At 51.4% G+C, this 16013-nt stretch overlaps 3 protein-coding genes across 4 annotated transcripts in view; all 3 read right to left on the bottom strand.

The window, feature by feature from the left end:
- Window positions 1–1082: 1082 nt before the first annotated feature.
- On the bottom strand, window positions 1083–8276 carry LOC311363252 (uncharacterized protein; the record flags this gene model as incomplete). The annotated part of the gene is made up of 8 exons (XM_084483222.1): window positions 8208–8276; window positions 8077–8123; window positions 5749–8009; window positions 5405–5559; window positions 3381–3506; window positions 3250–3296; window positions 1490–3182; window positions 1083–1371 (listed from the first exon to the last, which is right to left on the bottom strand). The coding sequence occupies exons 1-8, from the start codon at window positions 8222–8224 to the stop codon at window positions 1083–1085; spliced, it is 4635 nt and encodes a 1544-aa protein (XP_084339348.1). The 5' UTR covers window positions 8225–8276.
- A 1690-nt stretch (window positions 8277–9966) lies between these two features.
- LOC311362888 (uncharacterized protein) lies at window positions 9967–11307 on the bottom strand. 2 transcript variants are annotated; one of them, XM_084482781.1, is made up of 4 exons: window positions 11241–11307; window positions 11112–11158; window positions 10741–11044; window positions 9967–10357 (listed from the first exon to the last, which is right to left on the bottom strand). In XM_084482781.1, the coding sequence occupies exons 1-4, from the start codon at window positions 11255–11257 to the stop codon at window positions 10015–10017; spliced, it is 711 nt and encodes a 236-aa protein (XP_084338907.1). In that variant the 5' UTR covers window positions 11258–11307; the 3' UTR covers window positions 9967–10014. The 2 variants fall into 2 exon arrangements, with proteins under 2 accessions (XP_084338907.1, XP_084338906.1); XM_084482780.1 differs by having other exon boundaries at window positions 10017–11044.
- A 2525-nt stretch (window positions 11308–13832) lies between these two features.
- Window positions 13833–16013, bottom strand: part of spp1 (secreted phosphoprotein 1) — a gene marked incomplete at its 5' end in the record, with an annotated part of 3851 nt that continues 1670 nt past the window's right edge. The window contains 3 exons of the mRNA XM_084483443.1: window positions 13833–14339; window positions 14642–14974; window positions 15739–15900. Of these exons, the coding sequence (XP_084339569.1) occupies window positions 13947–14339; window positions 14642–14974; window positions 15739–15900 (888 nt within the window). The 3' untranslated portion in view covers window positions 13833–13946. The remainder of the gene's footprint in view (window positions 14340–14641; window positions 14975–15738; window positions 15901–16013) is intronic.

Raw genomic sequence — 16013 nt, 5'->3', positions numbered from 1 at the left:
TCTGTGAACCTATTGAAGGGGTTTCTTTCTCTCTTCTCATGACCACTGAACTAGCCATTTAAAAGACTTCCGATTGGGCTAGAGTCACCACATTGATCATGTCATGTCTCTATTAGGTCTTAATTCATATAAAAAATACCCCTGGTCTCTATCTTATTCATAAGTCATGTTGTTGCTAGAAGATAATATACATTTGTAGGAAATAGCTAGGGGCGTGGCTCGGCCCCCTTTTGACTTTTGGAACCCAAACTTGAGAACCTGGTCCCCTTACTATATTTGTTTACACGCCTTAAAGCACAAGTTTCTGTATCAATCGTTTGGACTTCGAATACTCACAGAAAGAAAATCGATCCCGTATGGGCCGGCATAAGTAACGCAGAAGTGTCACCTGCAAGTGCTCCACGCTCAGAGTGTGGTGGGAAGAGGCCCTTAAGAGAGAGGAAGGTGTCACCTCCATAACACTTGACGCTTAGAGGGCCTGACTGACCCCCACCCCGAATATTGGCCCTCTCAGAGCAGTTTATATGTTCACTGCTTCCAATGTTGTGGTGGTCTGCATTGTAGACTTGGGTCAAACAATCCCCAACTATTTGAACATTTTGTATTTTTTTGGTGGAAATTTCAAAGTTCTCAGTTAAGTGTTTTGAGAGAAATGCTTGATCAGTGATTTCAAACTCTAAATAGTTTGAAGTGATTTTAATTGACCCAAATGTGGAGCTGCTCCATAATCAAGCAGCTCTAGGTCATACAATAGAATGAATTGCTTGTGTTTAGTGAACAGAAAATTGAAATATTGGTCTTGAATCGCAATTAAAATCTCCCCATTTTCAACATGGTCTGGGCAGCCAGTGTTGTGTATGACCAAGAAACACAACTTTCTGCATCTAAATTAGTCTACATTCGTAAGTGTTTCTGAAATGTCTTGAAAGTATAAGTATTGGTATTCAGGAAGCTGATAGCTAGATACTAAAGATCTACAAATAGTCTCCATACTGAACTGAAGTGTTGCATTTGGCCAGTCAACGCAGCTCCATCTGAAAAGGCATAAAAATGGGTGTCTGCATTTGCGGCTGGCATTCAGCCTAGTAATCACCAATTAAACAATTTGATGATATTTTTATTGTTTTGCTGGAGACATGACAAATTTGGACAGTAGAACTATGTCGTGGCAGGAACATATTTGCAGTTATTGACCACTTCACATCATGCAGGATTTGATGGCATTTTGATGAAGCATACCCAATGTTCTCTTCATAAGGTACAATTTCTGTATTACTGCTTGAAGCTAGGAGACTGCTGCTGCTGCTGCTGGGGCTTGTAGCAAGGCTGCTGCTGCGGGGGCTTGTAGCCAGCCTGCTGCTGCTGCTGCTGCTGGGGATGCTGCTGCTGCTGCTGGGGCTTGTAGCCAGGGTGCTGCTGCTGGGGCTTGTAGCCAGCCTGCTGCTGCTGCTGCTGCTGCTGGGGCTGCTGCTGCTGCTGCTGCTGCAGCGGCTTGTAGCCAGGCTGCTGCTGCTGGGGCTTGTTGCCAGCCTGCTGCTGCTGCTGCTGCTGCTGCTGGGGCTTGTAGCCAGCCTGCTGCTGCTGCTGCTGGGGCTTGTAGCCAGGCTGCTGCTGCTGGGGCTTGTAGCCAGGCTGCTGCTGCTGCTGGGGCTTGTTGCCAGCCTGCTGCTGCTGCTGCTGCTGCTGGGGCTTGTAGCCAGCCTGCTGCTGCTGCTGCTGCTGCTGCTGCTGGGGCTTGTAGCCAGGCTGCTGCTGCTGGGGCTTGTAGCCAGGCTGCTGCTGCTGGGGCTTGTAGCCAGGCTGCTGCTGCTGGGGCTTGTAGCCAGGCTGCTGCTGCTGGGGCTTGTAGCCAGGCTGCTGCTGCTTCTGCTTGTAGTCAGGCTGCTGCTTCTGCTTGTAGCCACGCTGCTTCTTCTGCTTCTGCTTGTAGCCACGCTGCTTCTTCTGCTTCTGCTTGTAGCCATGCTGCTTGTAGTCAGGGTGCTGCTTGTGCTTCTGCTTGTAGCCACGCTGCTGCTGCTGGGCATCGTAGTCATGCTGCTGCTGCTGCTGCTGCTGCTGGGCATCGTAGTCAGGCTGCTGCTGCTGCTGCTGGGCATCGTAGTCATGCTGCTGCTGCTGCTGCTGCTGCTGCTGGGGCTTGTAGCCAGGCTGCTGCTTGTAGCCAGGCTGCTGCTGCTGCTGCTGCTGGGGCTTGTAGCCAGGCTGCTGCTTGTAGCCAGGCTGCTGCTGCTGCTGCTGCTGGGGCTTGTAGCCAGGCTGCTGCTGCTGGGGCTTGTAGCCAGGCTGCTGCTGCTGGGGCTTGTAGCCAGGCTGCTGCTGCTGGGGCTTGTAGCCAGGCTGCTGCTGCTGGGGCTTGTAGCCAGGCTGCTGGGGCTTGTAGCCAGGCTGCTGCTGCTGGGGCTTGTAGCCAGGCTGCTGCTGCTGGGGCTTGTAGCCAGGCTGCTGGGGCTTGTAACCAGGCTGCTGCTGCTGCGGGGGCTGGGGCTTGTAGCCAGGCTGCTTGGGCTTGTAGCCAGGCTGCTGCTGCTGGGGCTTGTAGCCAGGCTGCTGCTGCTGCTGCTGCTGCTGCTGCTGCTGCTGCTGCTGCTGCTGCTGCTGCTGGGGCTTGTAGCCAGCCTGCTGCTGCTGCTGCTGCTGCTGGGGCTTGTAGCCAGGCTGCTGCTGCTGCTGCTGGGGCTTGTAGCCAGGCTGCTGCTGCTGGGGCTTGTAGCCAGGCTGCTGCTGCTGCTGCTGGGGCTTGTAGCCAGGCTGCTGCTGCTGCTGGGGCTTGTAGCCAAGCTGCTGGGGCTTGTAGCCAAGCTGCTGCTGCTGCTGCTGCTGCTGCTGGGGCTTGTAGCCAGGCTGCTGCTGCTGGGGCTTGTAGCCAGGCTGCTGCTGCTGGGGCTTGTAGCCAGGCTGCTGGGGCTTGTAGCCAGGCTGCTGCTGCTGCTGCTGCTGCTGCAGGGGCTTGTAGCCAGGCTGCTGCTGCTGCAGGGGCTTGTAGCCAGGCTGCTGCTGCTGCTGCTGCTGCTGCAGGGGCTTGTAGCCAGGCTGCTGCTGGGGCTTGTAGCCAGGCTGCTGCTGCTGGGGCTTGTAGCCAGGCTGCTGGGGCTTGTAGCCAGGCTGCTGGGGCTTGTAGCTAGGAGGTGGCTGCAGCCCATACATCGGCTTCTCCTGCTCAGCAACCACCATCCTGTAAGCTGTTATGCATACATGTTAGCACAACAATACCTGCCTGTTTAAATTAATACTTCAGCCTGAACTCACCATGTACTTGACACCCCACATCAAGTAGTAGAGACAATTGCAGTACCCTGTCATATGAACAAAAACATATCTGAACATGTCCATGCTACTGATTAATAACAAAATAAAGTACTCCAAAATAAAGAAATTACCTCATTATTAAAGCCATGGTTGCTGTGGCGAGAAACTGTAGTACACCTGTGAGCCTGCCACTACTACTCCAGTGAAAGGAGGAATGCTGCTGAAGCTTTAAAGAAGGATTCACATCTAATCCCATTCTTACCCGGCACTGATTGGTTTGAAACAAGGTGCAACTCAATCATAATCAGTGTGCCTAATGAGGTGGAACAGCAGACTTGACATCTATACAGGTTGTTCATGAAGGAGTCCGCTGGTATCAGGATTATTAAACAACGTGTATCAATGCACTGGAAGCAATATGATATAGAGCGGGGGAAACCTATAAGTGTGTCAGAGATGCACGCAGTGTTTGATAGCAAAGAAGATGTTGATTAGTGTGTCTCATAATGGTTAATCCACCGCCCACCTAGTGGTTAACTAGGGGCTCTTCCTCCTTGGTCTAGTTGAGAGTATCATGCTCCTGGTTGTATTATTTTGACTATAACATGTTGCTACTTTAGTAGTAATGAAAGGACATAGCTAATGTATTGACTGTAGTTCCTGGTCTTCAGTAGTGTTAACTGTTTCAGAGTGAGGGGGGGGCTCTGCACGTCCTACAAGAGGAGCTCATGTCGCCAGACCTCGTCTCCAGGACCCTTTTCAACATGGTCTGAGCAGCCACGTTAGAGGAGAAGCTTCCTGCTAGAGGTCTACAGGCCTCCTGCTAGAGGTCTAGAGGCCTCCTGCTAGAGGTCTAGAAGCCTCCTGCTAGAGGTCTAGAGGCCTCCTGCTAGAGGTCTAGAAGCCTCCAGCTAGAGGTCTAGAAGCCTCCTGCTAGAGGTCTAGAAGCCTCCTGCTAGAGGTCTACAGGCCTCCTGCTAGAGGTCTAGAAGCCTCCAGCTAGAGGTCTACAGGCCTCCTGCTAGAGGTCTAGAAGCCTCCTGCTAGAGGTCTACAGGCCTCCTGCTAGAGGTCTAGAAGCCTCCTGCTAGAGGTCTACAGGCCTCCTGCTAGAGGTCTAGAGGCCTCCTGCTAGAGGTCTAGAAGCCTCCTGCCAGTGGTGGAGCAGTTGGCCTGGCCATTGAATGCTCTGGTTCTCAGTGTTGTGCATGAACTAGTTCAAACGAACAAGTTCATTTGTCTATGAACTTTGAACTGAACTTAACATTTTTAACTAAAGAACTTGAACTAGGTCCAATTTTGTGACATTCTGAATTGATGCTTAGGTCCAGATGACTTGTTTATTAAATAGTTACTGCCTTAGTCGTGATGAATGAAACAGGTGTACAAATGATATCCACAACATTTTGAGATTGTAGTGATGGGCAGCTGGTAATGGAGGATTCATTTTAAAAGATAAGCACAGAATACCCAGTTTCTTTGGTTCCTAAAAAAACTTGAAATGAACTAGATCAAAACTGAATTGGTTAACTATGAACATGAATTCATTCTTTTGTATGAACTGAACTTTGAACTAGTTAATGTGAAGCGTGAACTTGCATAACACTGCTGGTTCTTCCGTTGGTGTTCTGTATTTTGACCACTTGTAGAGTAATGTAACCTTTTGTATCTAAATTTGTTAACATTTGAGTTTCTGTAATGCCATGGGAATTCCAAAGAGGTGAATTCAGATGACCTGTCTTGAAATTATAAGGAGGCTGCTGCTCGTAGCTAGGCGGCTTCTGCTGGTATTCAGGAAGCTGATAGCTAGATACTAAAGATCTCCTACAAATAGTCTCCATACTGAACTGTAGTGTTGCATTTGGCCAGTCAATGCAGCTCCATCTAAAAAGGCATCAAAATGGGTGTCCGCATTTGCGGCTGGCATTCAGCCTAGTAATCACCAATTAAAAACAATTTTAGATTGATATTTTTATTGTTTTGCTGTAGACATGACAAATTTGGACAGTAGAACTAGGTCGTGGCAGGAACATATTTGCAGTTATTGACCACTTCACATCATGCAGGATTTGAAGGCATTTTGATGAAGCATACCCAATGTTCTCTTCATAAGGTACAATTTCTGTATTACTGCTTGAAGCTAGGAGACTGCTACTGCTGCTTGGCCTCGTAGTCAGGCTGTTGTATCCGCTGCTTGGCCTCGTAGTCAGGCTGTTGTATCCGCTGCTGGGCCTCGTAGTCAGGCTGTTGTATCCGCTGCTGGGCCTCGTAGTCAGGCTGTTGTATCCGCTGCTGGGCCTCGTAGTCAGGCTGTTGTATCCGCTGCTGGGGCTTGTAGCCAGCCTGCTGCTGGGGCTGCGGCTTGTAGCCAGGCTGCTGCTGCTGTGGCTGCTGCGGCTTGTAGCCAGGCTGCTGGGGCTCGTAGCCAGGCTGCTGGGGCTGCTGCGGGTTGTAGCCAGCCTGCTGCTGCGGCTGGGGCTTGTAGCCAGCCTGCTGCTGCTGCTGGGGCTTGTAGCCAGCCTGCTGCTGCTGCTGGGGCTTGTAGCCAGCCTGCTGCTGCTGCTGCTGCTGCTGGGGCTTGTAGCCAGCCTGCTGCTGCTGCTGCTGCTGGGGCTTGTAGCCAGCCTGCTGCTGCTGCTGCTGGGGCTTGTAGCCAGCCTGCTGCTGCTGGGGCTTGTAGCCAGCCTGCTGCTGCTGGGGCTGCTGCTGCTGCTGGGGCTCGTAGTCAGCCTGCTGCTGCTGCTGCTGGGGCTTGTAGCCAGGCTGCTGCTGCTGCTGGGGCTTGTAGCCAGCCTGCTGCTGCTGCTGCTGGGGCTTGTAGCCAGCCTGCTGCTGCTGCTGCTGGGGCTTGTAGCCAGCCTGCTGCTGCTGCTGCTGGGGCTTGTAGCCAGCCTGCTGCTGCTGCTGCTGGGGCTTGTAGCCAGCCTGCTGCTGCTGCTGCTGGGGCTTGTAGCCAGCCTGCTGCTGCTGCTGCTGCTGGGGCTCGTAGTCAGCCTGCTGCTGCTGCTGCTGCTGGGGCTCGTAGCCAGGCTGCTGCTGCTGCTGGGGCTCGTAGCCAGGCTGCTGCTGCTGCTGGGGCTCGTAGCCAGGCTGCTGCTGCTGCTGGGGCTCGTAGCCAGGCTGCTGCTGGGGCTCGTAGCCAGGCTGCTGCTGCTGCTGGGGCTCGTAGCCAGGCTGCTGCTGCTGCTGGGGCTTGTAGCCAGCCTGCTGCTGCTGCTGGGGCTCGTAGCCAGCCTGCTGCTGCTGCTGCTGGGGCTTGTAGCCAGCCTGCTGCTGCTGCTGCTGGGGCTTGTAGCCAGCCTGCTGCTGCTGCTGCTGCTGCTGGGGCTCGTAGTCAGGCTGCTGCTGCTGCTGCTGCTGGGGCTCGTAGTCAGGCTGCTGCTGCTGGGGCTTGTAGCCAGGCTGCTGCTGCTGCTGCTGCGGCTTGTAGCCAGCCTGCTGCTGGGGCTTGTAGCCGGGCTTGTAGCCAGGCTGCTGCTGCTGCTGCTGGGGCTTGTGGCTAGGCTGCTGCGGCTTGTAGCCAGCCTGCTGCTGCTGCTCGTAGCCAGGCTGCTGCCGCTGCGGCTTGTAGCCAGCCTGCTGCCGCTGGGGCTGCGGCTTGTAGCCAGCCTGCTGCCGCTGGGGCTGCGGCTTGTAGCCAGCCTGCTGCTGCTGCTGCTGCTGCGGCTTGTAGCCGGGCTGCTGCTGGGGCTTGTAGCCGGGCTGCTGCTGGGGCTTGTAGCCGGGCTGCTGCTGCTGGGGCTTGTAGCCGGGCTGCTGCTGCTGGGGCTTGTAGCCGGGCTGCTGCTGCTGGGGCTTGTAGCCGGGCTGCTGCTGCTGGGGCTTGTAGCCAGGCTGCTGCTGCTGGGGCTTGTAGCCAGGCTGCTGCTGGGGCTTGTAGCCAGCCTGCTGCTGCTGGGGCTGCTGGGGCTTGTGGCCAAGCTGCTGCTGCTGGGGCTTGTAGCCAGGCTGCTGCTGCTGGGGCTTGTAGCCAGCCTGCTGCTGCTGCTCGTAGCCAGGCTGCTGCCGCTGCGGCTTGTAGCCAGCCTGCTGCCGCTGGGGCTGCGGCTTGTAGCCAGCCTGCTGCCGCTGGGGCTGCGGCTTGTAGCCAGTCTGCTGCCGCTGGGGCTGCGGCTTGTAGCCAGTCTGCTGCCGCTGGGGCTGCGGCTTGTAGCCAGCCTGCTGCTGCGGCTGCTGCGGCTTGTAGCCAGCCTGCTGCTGCGGCTGCTGCGGCTTGTAGCCAGCCTGCTGCTGCTGCTGGGGCTTGTAGCCAGCCTGCTGCTGCTGCCGCTGCTGCTGCTGGGGCTTGTAGCCAGCCTGCTGCTGCTGCCGCTGCTGCTGCTGGGGCTTGTAGCCAGCCTGCTGCTGCGGCGGCTTGTAGCCAGCCTGCTGCTGCTGCTGGGGCTTGTGGCCAGCCTGCTGCTGCTGCTGGGGCTGGGGCTTGTGGCCAAGCTGCTGCTGCTGCGGCTTGTGGCCAAGCTGCTGCTGCTGCTGGGGCTTGTAGCCAAGCTGCTGGGGCTTGTAGCCAGGCTGCTGGGGCTTGTAGCCAGGCTGCTGCTGCTGCTGCTGGGGCTTGTAGCCAGGCTGCTGCTGCTGGGGCTTGTAGCCAGGCTGCTGCTGCTGCTGCTGCTGGGGCTTATAGCCAGGCTGCTGCTGCTGGGGCTTGTAGCCAGGCTGCTGCTGCTGCTGGGGCTTGTAGCCAGGCTGCTGCTGCTTGTAGCTAGGAGGTGGCTGCAGCCCATACATCGGCTTCTCCTGCTCAGCAACCACCATCCTGTAAGCTGTTATGCATACATGTTAGCACAACAATACCTGCCTGTTTAAATTAATACTTCAGCCTGAACTCACCATGTACTTGACACCCCACATCAAGTAGTAGAGACAATTGCAGTACCCTGTCATATGAATACAAACATATTTGAACATGTCCATGCTACTGATTAATAACAAAATAAAGTACTCCAAAATAAAGAAATTACCTCATTATTAAAGCCATGGTTGCTGTGGCGAGAAACTGTAGTACACCTGTGAGCCTGCCACTACTACTCCAGTGAAAGGAGGAATGCTGCTGAAGCTTTAAAGAAGGATTCCCATCTAATCCCATTCTTACCCGGCACTGATTGGTTTGAAACAAGGTGCAACTCAATCATAATCAGTGTGCCTAATGAGGTGGAACAGCAGACCTGACATCTATACAGGTTGTTCATGAAGGAGTCCGCTGGTATCAGGATTATTAAACAACGTGTATCAATGCACTGGAAGTAATATGATATAGAGCGGGGGAAACCTATAAGTGTGTCAGAGATACACGCAGTGTTTGATAGCAAAGAAGATGTTGATTAGTGTGTCTCATAATGGTTAATCCACTGCCCACCTAGTGGTTAACTAGGGGCTCTTCCTCCTTGGTCTAGTTGAGAGTATCATGCTCCCGGTTGTATTATTTTGACTATAACATGTTGCTACTTTAGTAGTAATGAAAGGACATAGCTAATGTATTGACTGTAGTTCCTGGTCTTCAGTAGTGTTAACTGTTTCAGAGTGAGGGGGGGGCTCTGCACGTCCTACAAGAGGAGCTCATGTCGCCAGACCTAGTCTCCAGGACCCTTTTCAACATGGTCTGAGCAGCCACGTTAGAGGAGAAGCTTCCTGCTAGAGGTCTAGAGGCCTCCTGCTAGAGGTCTACAGGCCTCCTGCTAGAGGTCTAGAAGCCTCCTGCTAGAGGTCTAGAGGCCTCCTGCTAGAGGTCTAGAAGCCTCCTGCTAGAGGTCTAGAGGCCTCCTGCTAGAGGTCTAGAAGCCTCCTGTTAGAGGTCTAGAAGCCTCCAGCTAGAGGTCTAGAAGCCTCCTGCTAGAGGTCTAGAAGCCTCCTGCTAGAGGTCTAGAAGCCTCCAGCTAGAGGTCTAGAAGCCTCCTGCTAGAGGTCTAGAAGCCTCCTGCTAGAGGTCTACAGGCCTCCTGCTAGAGGTCTAGAAGCCTCCTGCCAGTGGTGGAGCAGTTGGCCTGGCCATTGAATGCTCTGGTTCTCAGTGTTGTGCATGAACTAGTTCAAACGAACAAGTTCATTTGTCTATGAACTTTGAACTGAACTTAACATATTTTTAACTAAAGAACTTGAACTAGGTCCAATTTTGTGACATTCTGAATTGATGCTTAGGTCCAGATGACTTGTTTATTAAATAGTTACTGCCTTAGTCGTGATGAATGAAACAGGTGTACAAATGATATCCACAACATTTTGAGATTGTAGTGATGGGCAGCTGGTAATGGAGGATTCATTTTAAAAGATAAGCACAGAATACCCAGTTTCTTTGGTTCCTAAAAAAACTTGAAATGAACTAGATCAAAACTGAATTGGTTAACTATGAACATGAATTCATTCTTTTGTATGAACTGAACTTTGAACTAGTTAATGTGAAGCGTGAACTTGCATAACACTGCTGGTTCTTCCGTTGGTGTTCTGTATTTTGACCACTTGTAGAGTAATGTAACCTTTTGTATCTAAATTTGTTAACATTTGAGTTTCTGTAATGCCATGGGAATTCCAAAGAGGTGAATTCAGATGACCTGTCTTGAAATTATAAGGAGGCTGCTGCTCGTAGCTAGGCGGCTTCTGCTGGTATTCAGGAAGCTGATAGCTAGATACTAAAGATCTCCTACAAATAGTCTCCATACTGAACTGTAGTGTTGCATTTGGCCAGTCAATGCAGCTCCATCTAAAAAGGCATCAAAATGGGTGTCCGCATTTGCGGCTGGCATTCAGCCTAGTAATCACCAATTAAAAACAATTTTAGATTGATATTTTTATTGTTTTGCTGTAGACATGACAAATTTGGACAGTAGAACTAGGTCGTGGCAGGAACATATTTGCAGTTATTGACCACTTCACATCATGCAGGATTTGAAGGCATTTTGATGAAGCATACCCAATGTTATCTTCATAAGGTACAATTTCTGTATTACTGCTTGAAGCTAGGAGACTGCTGCTGCTGGGGCTTGTAGCCAGGCTGCTGCTGCTGCTTCTGCTTCTTTTAGCCAGGCTGCTGCGGCTTGTAGCCAGGCTGCTGCATCTGCTGCTGGGCCTCGTAGCCAGGCTGCTGCATCTGCTGCTGGGCCTCGTAGCCAGGCTGCTGCTGGGCCTCGTAGCCAGGCTGCTGCTGGGCCTCGTAGCCAGGCTGCTGCATCTGCTGCTGGGCCCCGTGGCCTGGCTGCTGGGCCCCGTAGCCAGGTTGCTGCATCTGCTGCTGGGCCCCGTGGCCAGGCTGCTGGGCCCCGTAGCCAGGTTGCTGCTGGGCCCCGTAGCCAGGCTGCTGCTGCTTCTAGCCAGGCTGCTGCTGCTGCTGCTGGGGCTTGTACCCAGACTGCTGCATCTGCTGCTGGGCCCTGTAGCCAGGCTGCTGCATCTGCGACTAGGCTCTGTGGCAAGGCTGCTGCTGAGCCCCGTGGCCAGGCTGCTGCTGGGCCCCGTGGCCCAGGCTGCTGGGGCTTGTAGCCAGGCTGCTGCTGCTGCTGCTGCTGGGGCTTGTAGCCAGGCTGCTGCTGCTGGGGCTTGTAGCCAGGCTGCTGCTGCTGGGGCTTGTAGCCAGGCTGCTGCTGCTGGGGCTTGTAGCCAGGCTGCTGCTGCTGCTGCTGGGGCTTGTAGCCAGGCTGCTGGGGCTTGTAGCCAGGCTGCTGCTGCTGCTGCTGCCGCTGCTGCTGGGGCTTGTAGCCAGACTGCTGCTGCTGCTGGGGCTTGTAGCCAGACTGCTGCTGCTTGTAGCTAGGAGGCGGCTGCAGCCCATACATCGGCTTCTCCTGCTCAGCAACCACCATCCTGTAAGCTGTTATGCATACATGTTAGCACAACAATACCTGCCTGTTTAAATTAATACTTTAGCCTGAACTCACCATGTACTTGACACCCCACATCAAGTAGTAGAGACAATTGCAGTACCCTGTCATATGAACAAAAACATCTGAACATGTCCATGCTACTGATTAATAACAAAATAAAGTACTCCAAAATAAAGAAATTACCTCATTATTAAAGCCATGGTTGCTGTGGCGAGAAACTGTAGTACACCTGTGAGCCTGCCACTACTACTCCAGTGAAAGGAGGAATGCTGCTGAAGCTTTGAAGAAGGATTCACATCTAATCCCATTCTTACCCGGCACTGATTGGTTTGAAACAAGGTGCAACTCAATCATAATCAGTGTGCCTAATGAGGTGGAACAGCAGACCTGACATCTATACAGGTTGTTCATGAAGGAGTCCGCTGGTATCAGGATTATTAAACAACGTGTATCAATGCACTGGAAGCAATATGATATAGAGCGGGGGAAACCTATAAGTGTGTCAGAGATACACGCAGTGTTTGATAGCAAAGTGTGTCTCATAATGGTTAATCCACCGCCCACCTAGTGGTTAACTAGGGGCTCTTCCTCCTTGGTCTAGTTGAGAGTATCATGCTCCTGGTTGTATTATTTTGACTATAACATGTTGCTACTTTAGTAGTAATGAAAGGACATAGCTAATGTATTGACTGTAGTTCCTGGTCTTCAGTAGTGTTAACTGTTTCGAGACCTCGTCTCCAGGACCCTTTTCAACATGGTCTGAGCAGCCACGTTAGAGGAGAAGCTTCCTGCTAGAGGTCTAGAGGCCTCCTGCTAGAGGTCTAGAGGCCTCCTGCTAGAGGTCTAGAAGCCTCCTGCTAGAGGTCTACAGGCCTCCTGCTAGAGGTCTAGAAGCCTCCTGCTAGAGGTCTAGAAGCCTCCTGCTAGAGGTCTACAGGCCTCCTGCTAGAGGTCTAGAGGCCTCCAGCTGGACTAGGTGGCTGGGTGAAGCAGCACCCCTGTTGGACCTGGAGTAATCAGTGTGCACTGGTTAAACCAGCCATCACCACACACACTCAGGGAGAGTTATCCAGCATGGCAACATGGAGCACCATCGGCATGTCTTATTACCTACAAACTTCTTAGGGTTCAATGTCACCACCATGTGTTCTGTCAAATTCACCTAGTGTGAACATTGTTAACACACGGTAACATTGTTACCGGATTCCTTAACATAAGCCTGAGCCTGTCTGTGGCAAACACAAGCACTTTGAGAGAGTCTACTTTGACGGGTGCACTTGCCCCAAAGGATTACTTTGCAGCTTGTTTTTTTGCAGATAACTGCTAAAGTAATCGCTGTCAATACTGGAAAGAAAATTCTGGATTGGTCCCTTGACCCAGATCAGTTTGTTAAACAAATGTTTGTGATTTTGACGATGAGATATTTTGATAAGATATACCAATCTATAAATGTTAATAATGGTTAATAATATGTTCATTTGAATTATATATACATATTATATATATATATATATTTTATTATTATTATTACAATAATTTTTGTCCTTCGAACTTGTATCGCTAGCTACTTAACAAAATATTTTTTTTGTTATATATATTTTTTCACTTGTTGCTTGTGCTTTCATGACTTCCATGACTCAACGACAGACAGTCGTGTTATACTAGTCGTGTGTAGTACAGCGATCGGACCAGTTTGAAAGGTGTGGTGTGAGTCGGGCCCATCTGAGTTACATGGTATTAAAGGTATTAAACCAGTATCATACCATCGATTTATTTTTTTATTGATATTTGTTTATTAAACCAGTATCATACCATTGATTTATTTTTTTATGTTTTGTTCTCTTGTTTTTTATAGTCTCTCTGAAGTGTCTTGAAGTGTTTAGAAAATGACTTAATATAAAATGTATTATATTTTTTATATTAAATATATTTCTTAAGAAGGCTTGTGATGTCCTACTTTAGACAGAAGGTTACTGCAGCTCCTGGTATGACATCATAGTATATACAGGAAGTGTTGTGATTAAAAACAACTACAAATTGGTATATTAAATATTTATTTAATTGCATGTCTTTCTGTTTGCCTGTCTGTCTGTGTCAGCCTGTATGTCAGCCTTCGTGTCTGTCTGTTTGTCTTTATATCCCTGAAGGTGATCTTTGTTCACGTGTCTTTTTTCTTTTCCCCAATATAAAACTAGTTTTTCTCATGAATGAAAGACTGTTCAATTAATTGTGAAATGGTACAAGCTGATCCATTACCATGACCACATGGAACCGTTAGCATGTTAGCGTGTAGCACTGGGCCTTTGACAACATGCTGTGTGTTGGCTCTTGTGTTTAATGTGAGTACAGGAGAGGGGGTCCAGAGAGCATGCTAGGCTAGGCCACTCCAGTATGAGGGGTTAAGGTTTATTACAGCAAGTACCTCCAACGGCCACACACGGCTGTGCACTCATTAACTATTACTGAGATTTCCTAAACTTTTAACTATGCCATAGTTTACATAAAGTACATGAATAAATACTGTTTTACACTGTAGATCAGGCTCCAACCTTTGGTGTTGATTTCACTTTTCACCTTTGACCTGGAAGTTCTAGAGGGAGGGGTTGTGGGCCAGGGTGTTATTTTCTTGTCGCAGGCCACAGTCTTTACTGTCTAAATCCATGTCTGGCCCATCCCAGGGAATAGTGACAGCTCTACGGTAATACAACGCTTTGACCTGACTGAGTGGAATAATATAAGATGGAGGGCTAGGGGCTGTATGGCGCTGCAGCAGAACCCAGCATATAGGGGGCAGTGTTGAGCAACGCTGTGAACGGTGCACTCTGCAGTGTGACCCTGGCTGCCACACGCGTGTCACTGTCCACCTCCCTCGGCCGGAGGGGCGGGGCTTCATTTGGCCAACAGTGGCATGTCAGTGATGCTGTCAGCCACCGCCGCCCCCTCTTCATCCGAGTCGCTCTCGGCGCTGTCGGACTCGTCCGATTGGCTGTCGGCGGCGCCGGGCGTGGCGGTGGCGTCCTCGCTGTCCTCCGACTCGTCGCTGGCACTGGCGCTGTCGCTGGGGCTGGCCGTGCTCAACTCCGCCTCCTCCTCGGTGGCGCTGGAGCTGTCGGTGGGGGCGGCGTCGCTGGGGCTGAAGCCGACCTCCTGCTCCTGGAGGCTGGGGAGAAGGGCCTGCTTGGGACTGGCCTCCTGGTCTGGGGAGGAGGTGTCCAGACCCTGGCTCTCCACCTCAGGAGTACTGGTGTCCTCCTCCAGGAGATCAGCGTGCACCTGCAGTGCCTGGAGAGCAGGAGGAGGAGGAGGAGGAGGAGGAGGAGGAGGAGGAGGAGGAGGAGGAGACGGAGGGTATGGAACAAGGGTATTGATAATTGGTTATGGGAGACGTGTCAGTAATGTCAAACCGGATTGGGCCATGTCTCAGGATTGGGAGTCGTATACGTCCACTGATCTACTTCCTATGGATCTATCGGTCTTATTGCGTTTGGATCTACTAGTCGACTGGAGGAGTGAAGGAAAGAACAGTGGATAAAACATTTTGAAAAAGGGGACAAGGAAATAAGTGGTCAGAGAGGAAGGCGTACCTTGTAGACCTTCAGGCCCTTCTCCACCTCGTTGCCATTGGTCATGTCGTAGGCCATCCTCTTCACCCCGCCCAGCCCCTCGTAGGACTTGTAGGGTGAAAGGCCCTTCTGGTAGGACTTGTCCTCCCCGTACAGGTCGGTCTTGTAGTCGCTGGGGAAGCGCACCAGGCTGTCCCCGCGGCCCTGGTCGATGACCACGGTGGGGGTGATGGGCTCCGCCGTGGGGTCCGCCGTGGGGTCCGCCGTGGGCTCCTCCGTCCCGACCACCGTCACCGCTGTCCCGGTCACCGGCGAGGGGGTGGAGGGCTCGCTGGACTCGTCCTCATCGGATTCCTGTGGGCGGCGTAGAGAGAAAGGTCTAGAATGATGACATGGTACTTTATTTCTTTGTAGATCCATAATCCATACGCTTCACTATTGACCGTTCAGTCATTTATCAGACGCTTTTATCCAAGATGCCTTCAAGTGAATTCAAGTACGTGTCGTTTTCCCAGCTGGATTTCCGTACATGAGCACATCTTTATCTTAAAGTGGTCATCTCCAAGATTCCACTTCATTGTAATGTCCTTTTGTAAACCAGGGCATATTGTTCATAATACTTCAAATGCAACGGCTTTCAATAGTAGTCTGTATCAGTATCAATCAACATTGTGTAACCTAATTGTCTAATTGGCGTGACTTGGAAGGCATGTATTCACATCTTTGAGATTGGCAATGAATACTCTATAATGACAAGGTTTTGGCAAGGTTTGAAGCTTAATGTGTATCAACTTCTCATACTTGAGTATGCTCTTAACAGAGAATGTCTACTGTTGTTAACCTGTGGGTCTATAGGCTTTAATCTGAGAATGTCAGTCAAATGTACACTAGCATTGAGACTGAATGTAGATTGAGTAGTGAAAGGCTCGTGACTCGTGGGTTTTTTGGGTAATTTCCTCAACCAAGTTTGACACTGTTGTCCATACACTTGTTCTCTTCCCTGCTCCCTTTGCTTTCAAATCAAGTTCTTCATTTGCTGAAATCATGTCTGGAAAATGATTATGGGGGGGTTTCCTGAAGCTCTGCAGGTATCTTGTCAGCAGCCTGCTGCTACTCACGTCCTCCTCTGTGTCTTCGCTGTCGTCTTGGTCGTCGTCAGCGTCGTCCTGGCTCTGGTCGGAGGCGGTGTCCGGGGTGGCCGAGGGGGCGGGCGCTGTGGTCGACTCGGAGAGGATGTCTGTGATGACAGACTTCACCGCAGAGACCAGGTCCACAACCGCCTAAACAAACAAATGAGTTGACCAGTGGGTAAACAAGAGGTAACCAGTGACAACCTGTACCGAAATAAACACCCAAATATGTTCAGCGGTCGATTTGTACCCCATAGCGTCCA

Source organism: Micromesistius poutassou (assembly GCF_964030765.1).
Source record: "Micromesistius poutassou genome assembly, chromosome: 18".
NCBI lineage: Eukaryota > Metazoa > Chordata > Actinopteri > Gadiformes > Gadidae > Micromesistius > Micromesistius poutassou.
The sequence above is the reverse complement of the archived record's forward strand: the minus strand, read 5'-3'. Positions and strand labels throughout refer to the sequence as shown.